This window comes from Hippopotamus amphibius, chromosome 2 (assembly GCF_030028045.1).
Source record: "Hippopotamus amphibius kiboko isolate mHipAmp2 chromosome 2, mHipAmp2.hap2, whole genome shotgun sequence".
Taxonomy (NCBI): Eukaryota; Metazoa; Chordata; class Mammalia; order Artiodactyla; family Hippopotamidae; genus Hippopotamus; species Hippopotamus amphibius.
The window spans coordinates 205,251,716-205,264,484 of record NC_080187.1 but is presented as its reverse complement, the minus strand read 5'-3'; the positions used below and the strand labels follow the sequence as shown (position 1 = coordinate 205,264,484).

Genomic DNA, 12,769 nt, shown 5'->3' with positions numbered 1-12,769 from the left:
GCACTAGTATATATGAAGTAGATAACTAATAAGGACCTACTGAATAGCACAGGGAGCTCTACTCAATGCTCTGTAATGGCCTATATGGGAAAAGAATCTAAAAAGGAGTGGAGATATATATATATATATATATATATATATATATGTGTATAACAGATTCACTTTGCTGTACATCTGAAACAAACATGTAAACTAATAACAACATTATAAATCAACTACACTCCAATAAAATTTTTTTAAAAATAAATAAAAATTACTTTGTCTTAAAATGCTATAGCATGCATTTGTCCCTTAAAAATAATCCATACAGTCTCTGGAAAGGATGCAAAAGAAAGTGGCATCAGTGATTGGTTGCCTCTAGAAAGTGGAGCCGGGTTGTCTCGCATCAGGGGTGGGAAGGAGACATACTTTTCAGTGCATACCCTTTTATTCATTTTGGACTTTGTATTGTGTGCTTTTTTTAATTTAAAAATTTATTATTAAAACAGATACAGAAAGACATACAAACAAATGTGTGCCTTAATGAATTATTATAAAATAAATATCCTTTTAATCTGTGCCCAGGAAAGAAATAAAACTTTACTAGCAACCCTAGAAGCCCTTTCATGTCCTGGTCATTATCTCTTTCCTCCTTCCTTAAGTAACCACTGTCCTGACTTAAGTCACTTCCCTGCATTTCTTTATAGTTGTGTGCATCCCTAGACACTATACTTCAGTCTTGCCTATTAAAAAAAAATCTCTATATATCTAATTTTTTTTATTTTTTTGAAAGCTCTTTATTGGAATATAATTGCTTTACACTCTTGTACCAAATTTTGAGGTACACCACAGTCAATCAGCTGTATTTATATATATATATATATATATATGTATATATACATATCCCCTCCCTCCTGCGACTCCCTCTCACTCTCCCTGTCCTGGCCCTCTAAGGCATCACCCATCATCGAGTTGATCTCCCTTTGTTATACAGCAACTTCCCACTTGCTATCTGTTTTACATCTGGTAGTGTATCTGTGTGTATGCTACTCTCTGACTTCGGCCCAGCTTTCCCTTCACGCCCCCCAACCATGTGTCCTCAAGTCCATTCTCTACATCTACATCTTTATTCTTGCCCTGTCACTGGGTTCATCAGTACCATTTTTTTAGATTCCATATATATGAGTTAGCATATAGTGTTTGTTTTTCTCTTTCTGGCTTACTTCACTCTGTATGACAGTCTCTAGGTCTGTCCACCTCATTACATATAGTTCAGTTTCATTCCTTTTTATGGCTGAGTAATATTCCATTACATGTATGTGCCACATCTTCTTTATCCATTCACCTGTTGATGGGCATTAGGTTGCTTCCATGTCCTGGCTATTGTAAATAGTGCTGCAGTGAACCTTATGGAACATATTTCTTTTTGGATTATGGTTTTCTCTGGGTATATGCCCAGTAGTGGGATTACTGGGTCATATGGTAGTTCCATTTTTTTAGTTTTTTAAGGAACCTCCAAACTGTTTTCCATAGTGGCAGTATCAGCTTACATTCCTACCAACAGTGCAGGAGAGTTCCCTTTTCTCCACACCCTCTCCAACATTTCTTGTTTCTAGATGTTTTGATGATGGCCATTCTGACCGGTGTGAGGTGCTACCTCATTGTGGCTTTGACTTGCATTTCTCTAATGATTAGTGATGTTGAGCATCTATCTATTAAATCTCTTAAACCAGACAGGCAGAGGCAGGTGCAACCTTCGTTGTCAGTAGTTTTCCATTCTTTGATGTGAAAAGGGGCAGCACAGTCATTCAAACTTGATCCAGCCTCTTTGCATCTTATAAAGTTAAAAAGCTAAAAGAAATAAAGTAAGAAGGCAATGGTCGTGGAATGTACAGTGCATACTGGCGGCGCATGCCTCATTATGACTCACTGCTTGCTTCTCCTGTTCAGTCGTTTCTTTTGAAGGCAGTAGATTTTTCTCTTGTGTTTCTGTTTTCTTCCATTTTGACTTACTGAATTTCTCTATCTCAGCCATATCGGGTTTGTCAGACATGGTTGCAGAGGAAGCGGAGTAAGTTGCGAGCGAGCAAAGTCCAGTCTGCGCAGAGATTGCCACCAAGTGCCCCAGCCCTTGATTCTTAATTATCAGATCTATTAATTCATTGGTGCATGGTTGCAACATGGTGATATTCTAATTATATCATTCCTCTTTCATTTATTAATTGGAATGTTTTCATAAGGAGATGATTCTCTTATTGACTACTTAATTACCCTGCCACAGTTCAAATAGGAAAAGCAGAATAAATGCTTGATTCTTCCCACCTGATTTTTTTTAATTTTTTATTTTCTATTTAAATTTTTTTTTTTTTTACTTTTGACTGCATTGGGTCTTAGTTGTGGCACGCAGGATCTTTCATTGAGGCATGCTGCATCTTTCGTTGCGACGGGTGGGCTTCTTTCTAGTTGTGGCATGTGGGTTTTCTCTTTTTTGGTTGTGGCATGCAGGCTCCAGAGTGCTTGGCCTCTGTAGTTGTGGTGCGTATAGACTCTGTTGTTTGTGGTACGTGGGCTCTATCATTGAGGCGCACCAGCTCAGTAGTTGTAGCATGGGCTTAGTTGCCTTGTGGCATGTGGGATCTTGTTTCTCTGACCAGGTGTCGAATCTGTGTCCCCTGCATTGGAAGGCAGATTCTTTACCACTGGACCTCTAGGGAAGTCCCATCTTCCCACCCGATTTTTTAAAAAAAAATTTTAACACTGATTTTTATTTACTAGTTTTCAGTTTAATGAACTGGTCTATTGTCATCCTCCAAACTTGATCAATTGATTTCACTTGAAAAATATCATTATGAGCTCGTAGATTTAAACCTATTCAAGTTTTACTTCATTGAATTATTATCTGTAGTGAAGATCATATTATTTTATCTTTGGCCAACAGTCTTTCAGGGTAGTAGTCTCTTCAGGGTGGTTCCCAAGTTCTTTTGACATAGGCCTGCTAATCTTTGGTAGGTTCCTTGCTATTGACCCATCAAATTGTTCTGGAATCATCTTACACATTTCTTGATCTGAATCTGTAGCCAGCTAGCTCTTTCTCCATAAGCCCTGGTTTCTTTTAGTGGAGAATACTCTTTCAGGACAATAATCAGGACAATAATCACTACTGAGTCAGTATTATTTTTCTAGACTCTTACAGTAGACAGAGCAAGGGGGGGGGGTGTGTATGTGTGTGTGTTTGTGTATTTAAAGCTAATATGCCTCATGAGTTGGTACTGATACTTTCAAATTCAGGGCTATAGAATTTTTACTTAATCTTTTGTATATTACATTTATATGTGCTTTCTTCCAAACTAAGAATGCCAGTTCTCAAGGATACAGGGATATAGAATTAGAATATCCTATAATTATTTGTTTTAATCATATAGTACACACATACACACACACAAACACACATACACAAACAGCATCCTAAAATAAGACAAATACTACCATTGTATGATTACTAAAAATGCTTTTTACATATGCTTTCCCTATTTTTTGTAGTTGTATTATATCTACATACTCAGAGCATGCATACTCTTCTGCCTTTTAACCCTCATTTACTATGTTATACCAGTAACTACATATTTAATGCCCACTGTCAGTTTCTGTCAGTGCCTTTCTGTTCTTTTTGGTTGTCTGAAGCTATTCTCTAGTAGAATCCTCAGTAAAGACTCATGAAAAAGAGTCTCTTAGTTCTTACATTTTAATTGTTGTGCTTTTTATACTTGAAAATCAGTCTTGAGAAGATAAAATCTTTGGCTCACATTTTCTTTTATTCTGCTTCTTAAGTATACTGAACAGTTTTCTTCTGGCATAAATCTGTGCTGCTGAATTCTGAAGATAATCTGATTTTCTTTCTTATTTATGAGTCATGTGCTTGTTTTGTTGAGAAGCCCAAAGGATCTCTTTTCTTTAGAAATCAGTAATTTTACTAGAATACATCTTGATGTTATCCATTCTGGGTCGATGTTCTCAGAGATGTAGGATTTCAGTATATAGTTTGAAATCCTTTTTATTTCAGGGAAGTATCCCTAAATGATTGTTTTTAGTAGTATTTTTACTCTTTTATTTGGTTCTCTTCTAGGACCCCTATTGTTTGTATGTTGGATCTTTGCCTAACTTTAGTAATTGTCACTTTTTCTTGAATACTTTTTATATCATTTTCATTTCTTTTTTTATTTCTAAACAACTTTTTCCTTTTTATCTTTTGTTGCTCTTAAGGTATTATCTATTGCATTTATTTACTCTTGGATTCCTTATAGGTTACTCTTCATTTCTGAAATGATTTTTTTAATAAATTTATTTATTTGGGCTGCAGTGGGTGTTCATTGCTCTGCGCGGGCTTTCTCTAGTTGCAGCGTGCAGGGGCTACACTTTGTTGTGGTACATGGTCCTTTCAGTGCACTGGCTTCTCTTGTTGCAGAATACGGGCTCTTGGTGTGCGGGTTTGGGTAGTTGCAGCATGCAGTCTCAGTAGTTGTGGCTTGCAGGCTCTAGAGCACAGGCTCAATAGTTGTGGCGCACAGGCTTAGTTGCTGCATGGCATGTGGGATCTTCCCGGACCAGGGATTGAACCTGTGTCACCTTCATTTGCAGGCAGATTCTTAATCACTGCGCTACCAGGGAAGTCCTGGTTTTTTTTAAATAGTTATTTATTTATTTATTTATTTATTTGGCTGTGTTGTGTCTTAGTTGCAGCATGTGGGATCTTCGCTGTGGCATATGGGATCTTTTGTTGTGGTGCGTGGGCTCTTTGTTGCAGCGTGCAGGTTTCTCTCTAGTGGTGTGCAAGCTCTAGAGCGCACGGGCTCAGTAGTTGCAGCATGCGGGCTCTCTAGTTGTGGCACACAGGCTCTAGGCATGTAGGCTTAGTTGCCCCACAGCATATGGGATCTTAGTTCCCCGACCAGGGATTGAACCCGAGTTCCCAGCATTGGAAGGTAGATTCTTAACCACTGGACCACCAGGCAAGTCCCTGAAATGATTTTTTTTTCTAATTCTTTTTGAGTCTGTCACCTCATTTTTGAATGCTTCTATTTTAGATTTGTGTTTTTCTTTCATGTCATGTTTCATTTTCTTAATCCTTTAGCTTAGCTTGTTTTGAAATAGCTTACAGTTTGATCTGTTCTGTGGGCAGTTAGTTCCCTTGTGGCATGCTTTTTCTGTACGGATGTTATCCTGCCTCTTTTCCTTTTTTTTTTCCTAATAATAACTTCATATGGAATTTGACCTTGATACTTTTCTGTTGTTTATTTTTATGAAAAATTTGTTTTCCTGAATTTTTAGAATGGGATGGGATTCAAGATAACTTTTCTAAATCCATAGACTACCTTCCTCGATTATTTTTGTGTAATGTTGAAAAAAAAAAGGTGGTTTCCAGCATATTCCCCTATCCACCTTTTATCTTTACCTTCTCTTTTTGCTCTCTGCTGTCCCCATTCTGCTCAACTTTTATTCCACTCCCAGTAGTTTCTGCTCAGTATGACTGCTCTGTCCTGGAAGGGAGTACTGGCTTGTCAGTTTCTGGCCTTCACAAGGGCTAGATTGCTTCTTTCAAACAGCAGGGACACTTTGTACTTAACCTGCTATCAGAGAGGGCAAAGCTCTTCCTAGTTGCAACTACTGTTCTTAGATTGGCTCACTGTTCTTTCTGGTGAGTACCTGATTGGTTGTTTTGGGGTTTTTCTTATTCTGAGGTCTGTCAGGCACTCTTTGGCTTCCTCCTGCACAGATATTATTATCATGCAGTTTCTGTGTTTCTAGTGGTTTGTCTGCACCTGCTTATATTTGTAGTTATTGGAGCTATGTTTGTCTAGTTTTATTGTGAATGTTAAGCACAAATTTGGAGTTTGCCTTCTGTTTGTTCTGTGTACTGATTCTGTGTTTAGAAAACTACATTGCTGCTGCTGTTGTCATCTTCCCAGAATTCTACCCACCCACCAGTTGTTTTTAAAAACCGCGTTTCTAAGTCTTGTGAATAGATTTTTTTGACCTCCTCTCCTTTCCTTTCCTCTCCTTTCCTCTCCTCTCCTCCCCTCCCCTTCCCTCCCTTTTCCCTCTCCTCTCTCCTTTCTGTGGGGATCCTGGAAGGAGGGCTGTGATTTTTTTAAGGCTTCATATAGAACAGTAGTCCCCCATTATATACAGAGAATACATTTGAAGACCCCCCAGTGGATGCCTGAAACTGTGGATAGTACCAAAACCTGTATATACCATGTTATTTCCTATACATACATACCTATGATAAAGCTTAATTTATAAATTAGGTACAGTAAGAGAATATCCAAAATGCCAGCATCACTGCTCTTGCACTTTGGAGCCATTATTAAGTAAAATAAGGGTTTCTTGAACACAAGCACTGAGATACTGTGGCAGTTGAGCTGATAACCAGATGGCTACTAAGTGACTAACGGATGGGTAGCTTATATAGTGTGGCTATGCTGAACACAGGGATGATACTCAGAACAGTACACAGTTTAAAACTTATGAATTGTTTATTTCTGGAATTTTCCATTTAATATTTTCAGATGACGATTGACAGTCAGTAACTGAAACCACAGAAGGTGAAACTGTGGATAATGGGGAACTACTGTAATAGATCTTTAGAAAGAAAATTCTAACCTACTTGGGCCCGTCGTCCTCCTTTTGTTGGTGGTAGAATTTCAGATCTTTTATTAAGGACTGGCAGCCTTTACTTATGTATATTTTGTATGTCATCAAAACTCTCCTTGTGTTCACTGACAAATATTTGTCTGACACACACATTCTATTGTTTTGGGTGCCGTTTAAAGATTCTGACTGAAATTACTCTACCCCTTCCCTTTTAATGGTCTGGCAATATAATATATTGACTTTTGAAGTTTCTTCTTTTATTGTTTGCTTGATTCATAAAAAAAACAAAAACAAAACAGCAACAAAATCCCTAAGAACAGACAACAAATTGACAACAGCTATAGTCAGAAATAATATCTTTATTGTATGGGATTCATACAAGTCAATAAAGAAATCCATTAAGCTCTAATAAATAAATGGGCAGAAGTTAGTGGTATGTAAATAGATGGAAAAACTTCAGTTCTGTTGATAATAAGGAAGTGTGAAGTTAAAAGAATACATCCTCTTTTTCCCCACTTAAGTTTTCAGAAAAATTTAAAGTGTAAGACTTATTATTGGTACTCTAACGTAGAGCTCTTCATTGGTTAGGGCAGCTGTGATGACAACCCTGGGTCCTGTGCTTTTGGCAGAATTTTTTTGTTGTGGTTTTTGTTTTTTTTTTAATAAATTTATTTATTGGCTGCATTGGGTCTTCGTTGTTGCACATAGGCTTTTTCTACTTGCAGCCAGCCAAGGCTACTCTTTGTTGTGGTGTGTAGGCTTCTCATTTCTGTGGCTTCTCTTGTTGCAGAGCATGGCTCTGCAGGCTTCAGTAGTTGCGGCACATGGGCTTAGTTGCTCCTCGGCATGTGGGATCCTCCTGGACCAGGGATCAAACCCATGTCCCCTGCACTGGCAGGAGGATTCTTAACCACTGCGCCACCAGGGAAGTCCCTTTGACAGGGTTTTGAGGAAAGTGGGGGAGGAGAGAAGAAGCCTGGGTTTTTATAAAGCATTGTGAATGGCAATAGACTTTACCGTTATATTCAACACAAATGGTAAATAAGCCATGGTTTTTTATATAACTATAGCTATATCTATATATACATATATAGATGTGTATAGATGTGTGTGTGAGTATTGAATTGCTCTGGACCTTTACTGTTTTTAGGACAGCTGTCATTTTGTACATTTTCGGTGATGAAATAATATTGTAACACCAGTTTTGAAAGCAATTTGGTGTAGTATGTTTCCGGAATCATAAGATTGTTGTCATTTATTACATATAGTAATCCCATTTCTGAGGTGCTCTACTACGGGAAGTAATTTAAAACATAGCAACAACTATATTCTTAAAAAAGGCTTGTATAACAAATAAGTAGAAAGAATCTAAATGTCCCCTTAAAGGAAAAATGCTTAAGTAAATTGTGGTTTTTACATTAGATGGAATATTATTGGTTCAGTTATAAAGATTAGGTAGACATAGAGAAAATTCTGCATGGCCTTTTTGTGTTGTCACTTATATATCCATCGTGATAACTATGTTAAAGAGCGTGTATATGCAAAACTCTGGAAGGACATATATAAAAAAGATAACATACATTGTATTAAGGTGATGGGATGCTCAAAGGTGGGTTTTTTTCTACTTTGTTTTTCTATAAATCTGTTATATGCATTAATAATACATTCAGTTAAAAAAGACTTGATTGTGTGTCTCCTCCTCCCCATTTTTGCCACCTTTGTTAGTATCTTTTAGTGATTTATTCTGCGGGAGTGAATAGTCTAGCCATCTGTGTTTAAGATTGGATGTGCTGTTCTTAGGTTATTTGAGCAGTCAGGATAGTTTTAGAAGATGGAAAGTCACCAGTTATTTCAGAGAATATTTATCAAAATATCTACACTAAAAATGTCTTGATTATTTTATTGCATGTTTCTTATTTTAATAGGTTTGCAGAATGGCTTCTGATTACTCAAGAACATGTGCTAGCCCAGATAGCATTCAGACTGGTGATGCTCCCATTGTTTCAGAAACCTGTGAGGTTTATGTTTGGGGAAGCAATAGTAGCCATCAGTTGGTAGAAGGAACACAGGAGAAAATATTACAACCCAAACTGGCTCCTAGTTTCTCTGATGCTCAAACTGTGAGTTCTCTGCATGCTTTACAAATTGGTAGATGACAGGGTTTGCTTTAAATAAAGTTAAGACGGTTTTTTTGTTTGTTTTTTTGTTTTAATGAGTGAATGTTCTTGTTTCTTATCTATATTGTTTCTATACCCTACTGCATCCGTTTTTTCATTTCCATAGAAAAAAATATTTTAAGTCTCTCATTTCCCTAACAGTATTTCCAAGTTTTAAAAAATTAAATTTGGGCTTCCTAGGTGGCGCAGTGGTTAAGAATCCGCCTGCCAATGCAGGGGATACGGGTTTGATCCCTGCTCCGGGAAGATCCCTGAAAAAAAAAAAAAAGAAAAGAAAAAATTAAATTTGCATCTGGAGTTTTACAAAGAATTATGAATGGCAACAGACTTACCATTATATTTCAACACAAATGGTAAATAAGACTAAGCAAAAATTGGAATTTTCCCTGTGCCATATTGGCATTTCTTATTATGATCACTTTTTTACATTTGTAGCTACCTTTTAGGCAGAGTGGAACTTCCTATTTTATTATTTTCATTAAAACATTTTTTTTGAAATGAATTTAGAATATATACTAAGGGTTCTAGTTATAACGGACCCTAAGGAATTACAGGAAAATTTTACTTCTTGCCCTTCACCAATTACATAAGGGGAAGCTGAAATATTTTACTTTGTTGTTTTATTGAACCACGACTGGATAGATAACCTGAAAAGATAAAATATACATTAATTTGAGTTCAACAATAAAGTCAACAAGAATAGGCCATTAATAGTTTTCTTAATTTTCTGTTTACTTCTTAATCTCTATGGAGATTTATATTCTGCTTTAAAAGATTTCCTTTGAGCCTCTTTGGTAAAATCAACTTAAATATTATACTTTAATTCTCACAGAAGCATTTTTATATCTATGACTCTGTTTGTTTGCTTACAGATTGAAGCTGGACAATACTGCACTTTTGTCATTTCTACAGATGGCTCTGTCAGAGCTTGTGGTAAAGGCAGCTATGGGAGACTGGGCCTTGGAGATTCTAATAATCAGTCTACTTTAAAAAAGTTAACATTTGAGCCTCACAGGTCCATTAAAAAGGTCTCATCTTCTAAAGGATCTGATGGTCATACTTTAGCTTTCACTACAGAAGGAGAAGTCTTCAGTTGGGGAGATGGTGATTATGGGAAACTGGGACATGGAAATAGTTCAACACAGAAATATCCCAAGCTTATTCAGGGCCCTCTGCAGGGAAAGGTATGTGCCTTCTTTTTGTATTTAAAAATAATTAGATGCACTGGTACTATGATTGCTATAATTGATGATATCTTTCAGATTTTGATGTATTTCTGAAGTAGCACACTCTCCCAGCCCTTTGGCTTATTTTTTGTATATCTGCTTGATGGTTTACAACACACTTTCACGTCCATTATTTAATTTTAATTCTTATAACAGCCTTGTTAAAGTAGTTATTATTTTCATTTCACATATAGGAAACTGAGAATCATCCATTTAACAAATATTTAGTACCTTCCAAGTGCCAGGTAGTGCTATATGTCCACTAGACATATAACAGTGAACAAAACACAAAATCCTTACCCTCATGGAGCTTTAATCTGTGGGCTAGAGATAATAAATAAACAAGCAAACATATAAAATAATTTCAAAAAATAGTAAAGAAAATAATTGAGTAATGTAATAGATGCTAACTTTGGCAGGTTGTGATATTAGATAATGAGGTCAGAGGGTTCTCTTGGGGTAGGTAGCATTTTAACAAAAACTTAAATAGGGCATTTACAGTGGTTAAGTAACTTGCCCAAGGTCACACACAAATAATTGGCACCATTAGAAACTGAACCTAGAACTCCTCTTTTTAGTTGTATTTTACCTTTTCTTAATGAAATGAAGCCATTTTCCTAACTTAAAATTATATGCAATTTTGTGAGTTCCTCCATTTTAAGATTGCATTCTTTCTATGAGTGTTTTCTTATATAAAAATCTGTAAAGTTTAAATTTTATACCAAAATTAAAAGTGGGACACTTTTCTTTCATGGGAGTTTGTCTGACAAGGTTGGCTATCAGATGAATTTTACTTTATTATAACTTTCAGTGTTTAAGTTAGACATCAACCTAAAAGCAATGAGCCTTAGAACATTCTACTTAACATCAAGGTGTCCTTGATAAGATGTTGAATATGGGACTCTAGGAATTTCAGATAAATACTCTTTAAAGTTATATATTTTTTTAGTTTTTCTAGCACCTTTTTCTTAATTCCCATTGTTTTTAATTTTCTTTCATATATACACATACATGTATATGCGTGTATCTGTATGTATGTATACATATGTATATACATATATGTGTGTGTGTGTGTGTATAGTCTTTTCTTTTTTTTTTTTTGGCTACGCTACACGGCTTGTGCGACCAGGGATTGAACCTAAGCCACTGCCGTGAAAGCGGTGAGTCCTAACCACTGGACCCCCAGGGAATTCCCTACTTATATTCTTTTTTTTTTTTTTTTTATTTAAAAAGACACGTTTATTCAGCGTCATGATCATACTATTACATTTAGCAATCAACAGCATGGGTGCAAAAAAAAAAAAATCTACATTAAAACCCTTTGTTGGAATGCTTTACACTTTCCACAGAACAGAAACTAAAATAACCTGTTATACAATTAGTCACAAATACAGTCCTCGAGTTTTTTTTGCCCATACATATGAGTATTATCTAAAACATGTCTTCTTTGTAGCAGCTAGGCCCTGCCACCACTGTGCTTGGCTGAGTTCACAAATCTTTTGTAACCTGTAGCTTCCCTGTCACTTCTCTGGCTCTCCTCTCCTGCTAAGCTTTGTTTCCTGGCAGTAATTAAAACCTTTTGCCACTGCCATAGCTACTGCTGCTGCTGGAACCTCCATAGCCACCTTGGTTTCGTGGTTTGGCAAAGTATTGGCCACCACCGCCATAGGGGCCAGAACTTCTGCCTCCAAAGTTCCCTCCTTTCATGGGTCCAGAATTTGAAGATTGATTGTTGTAATTGCCAAAATCATTGTAGCTTCCACCACCTCCAAAATTGCTTCCATCATTACCAAATCCATTATAGCCATCCCCACTGCCACCATATCCACCACCACCGCGGCTGCCACCAAAGCCACCTCGACCACTGAAGTTTCCTCCATGACTGAAGTTGTCATTCCCATCAAAAGCACCTCAACGACCACCACCAAAGTTTCCAGAACCACTTCAACCTCTCTGACTCGATGAAGCACTAGCCATCTCTTGCTTAGATAGGGCTTTCCTTACTTCACAGTTGTGGCCATTCACAATGTGGTATTTCTGAATGACAGTCTTGTCTACGGAGTCATGGTCATAAAGGTTACGAAAGCAAAGCCTCTCTTTTTGCCACTGCCTCAGTCAGTCATGATTTCAGTCACTTCAGTTTTCCCATACTGTTCAAAATAAACTCTTAAGTGATGTTCCTCAGTGTCTTCTTTAATGCCACTGACAAAAATCTTTTTCACAGTTAAGTGGGCACCAGGTCTTTGAGAATCTTCTCTTGAGACGGCCCTCTGTGGTTCCACAACTCTTCCATCCACCTTGTGTGGCCTTGCATTCATGGCCACATCCACCTCCTCCACAGTGGCATAGATGACAAACCCGAAGCCTCTGGAGCGGTTGGTGTGTGGATCCCTCATTACCACACAGTCTGTGAGCATTCCCCATTGCTCAGAATGGCTCCTCAGACTCTCATCGGTTGTTTCAAAGCTCAAACCTCCGATGAAGAGCTTCCGCAGCTGTTCGGGCTCTCTGGGAGACTCTGACTTAGACATGACGGCAGTGGAGGGGGGAGACGTCAACGATGCTTACTCTGCGGTGTCCACGGGCAGAAAAGCCCTACTTATATTCTTTTAATGTTCCATTTTATAATGGAAACATTGCTAGTTAAAAATAACTTAGTATGAATATCATGAAGGAAGGGTCCCAAAAAGTAATTAATAATTTACAGATAAAAATTTCAGAAGTTCTTAGCATATT

At 37.2% G+C, this 12,769-nt stretch overlaps 2 protein-coding genes and 1 pseudogene across 16 annotated transcripts in view; 1 reads left to right on the top strand and 2 right to left on the bottom strand.

Moving 5' to 3' along the window:
- The window catches only part of HERC1 (HECT and RLD domain containing E3 ubiquitin protein ligase family member 1), a 210,247-nt gene that overhangs the window by 64,379 nt on the left and 133,099 nt on the right, over positions 1–12,769 (top strand). For all 15 annotated transcript variants that reach the window (XR_009051410.1, XM_057722762.1, XM_057722765.1 and 12 more), the window contains 2 exons: positions 8,556–8,750; positions 9,680–9,991. Coding sequence is in view for 14 of the 15 variants with exons in the window: in XM_057722762.1 (XP_057578745.1) it covers positions 8,556–8,750; positions 9,680–9,991 (507 nt within the window). In the remaining variant the exon portion in view is untranslated. The remainder of the gene's footprint in view (positions 1–8,555; positions 8,751–9,679; positions 9,992–12,769) is intronic.
- Positions 1,823–2,032, bottom strand: LOC130846689 (thymosin beta-4-like). The gene has a single exon (XM_057725075.1). The coding sequence runs from the start codon at positions 2,030–2,032 to the stop codon at positions 1,823–1,825; it is 210 nt and encodes a 69-aa protein (XP_057581058.1).
- On the bottom strand, positions 11,603–12,564 carry LOC130845493 (heterogeneous nuclear ribonucleoprotein A1-like; annotated as a pseudogene).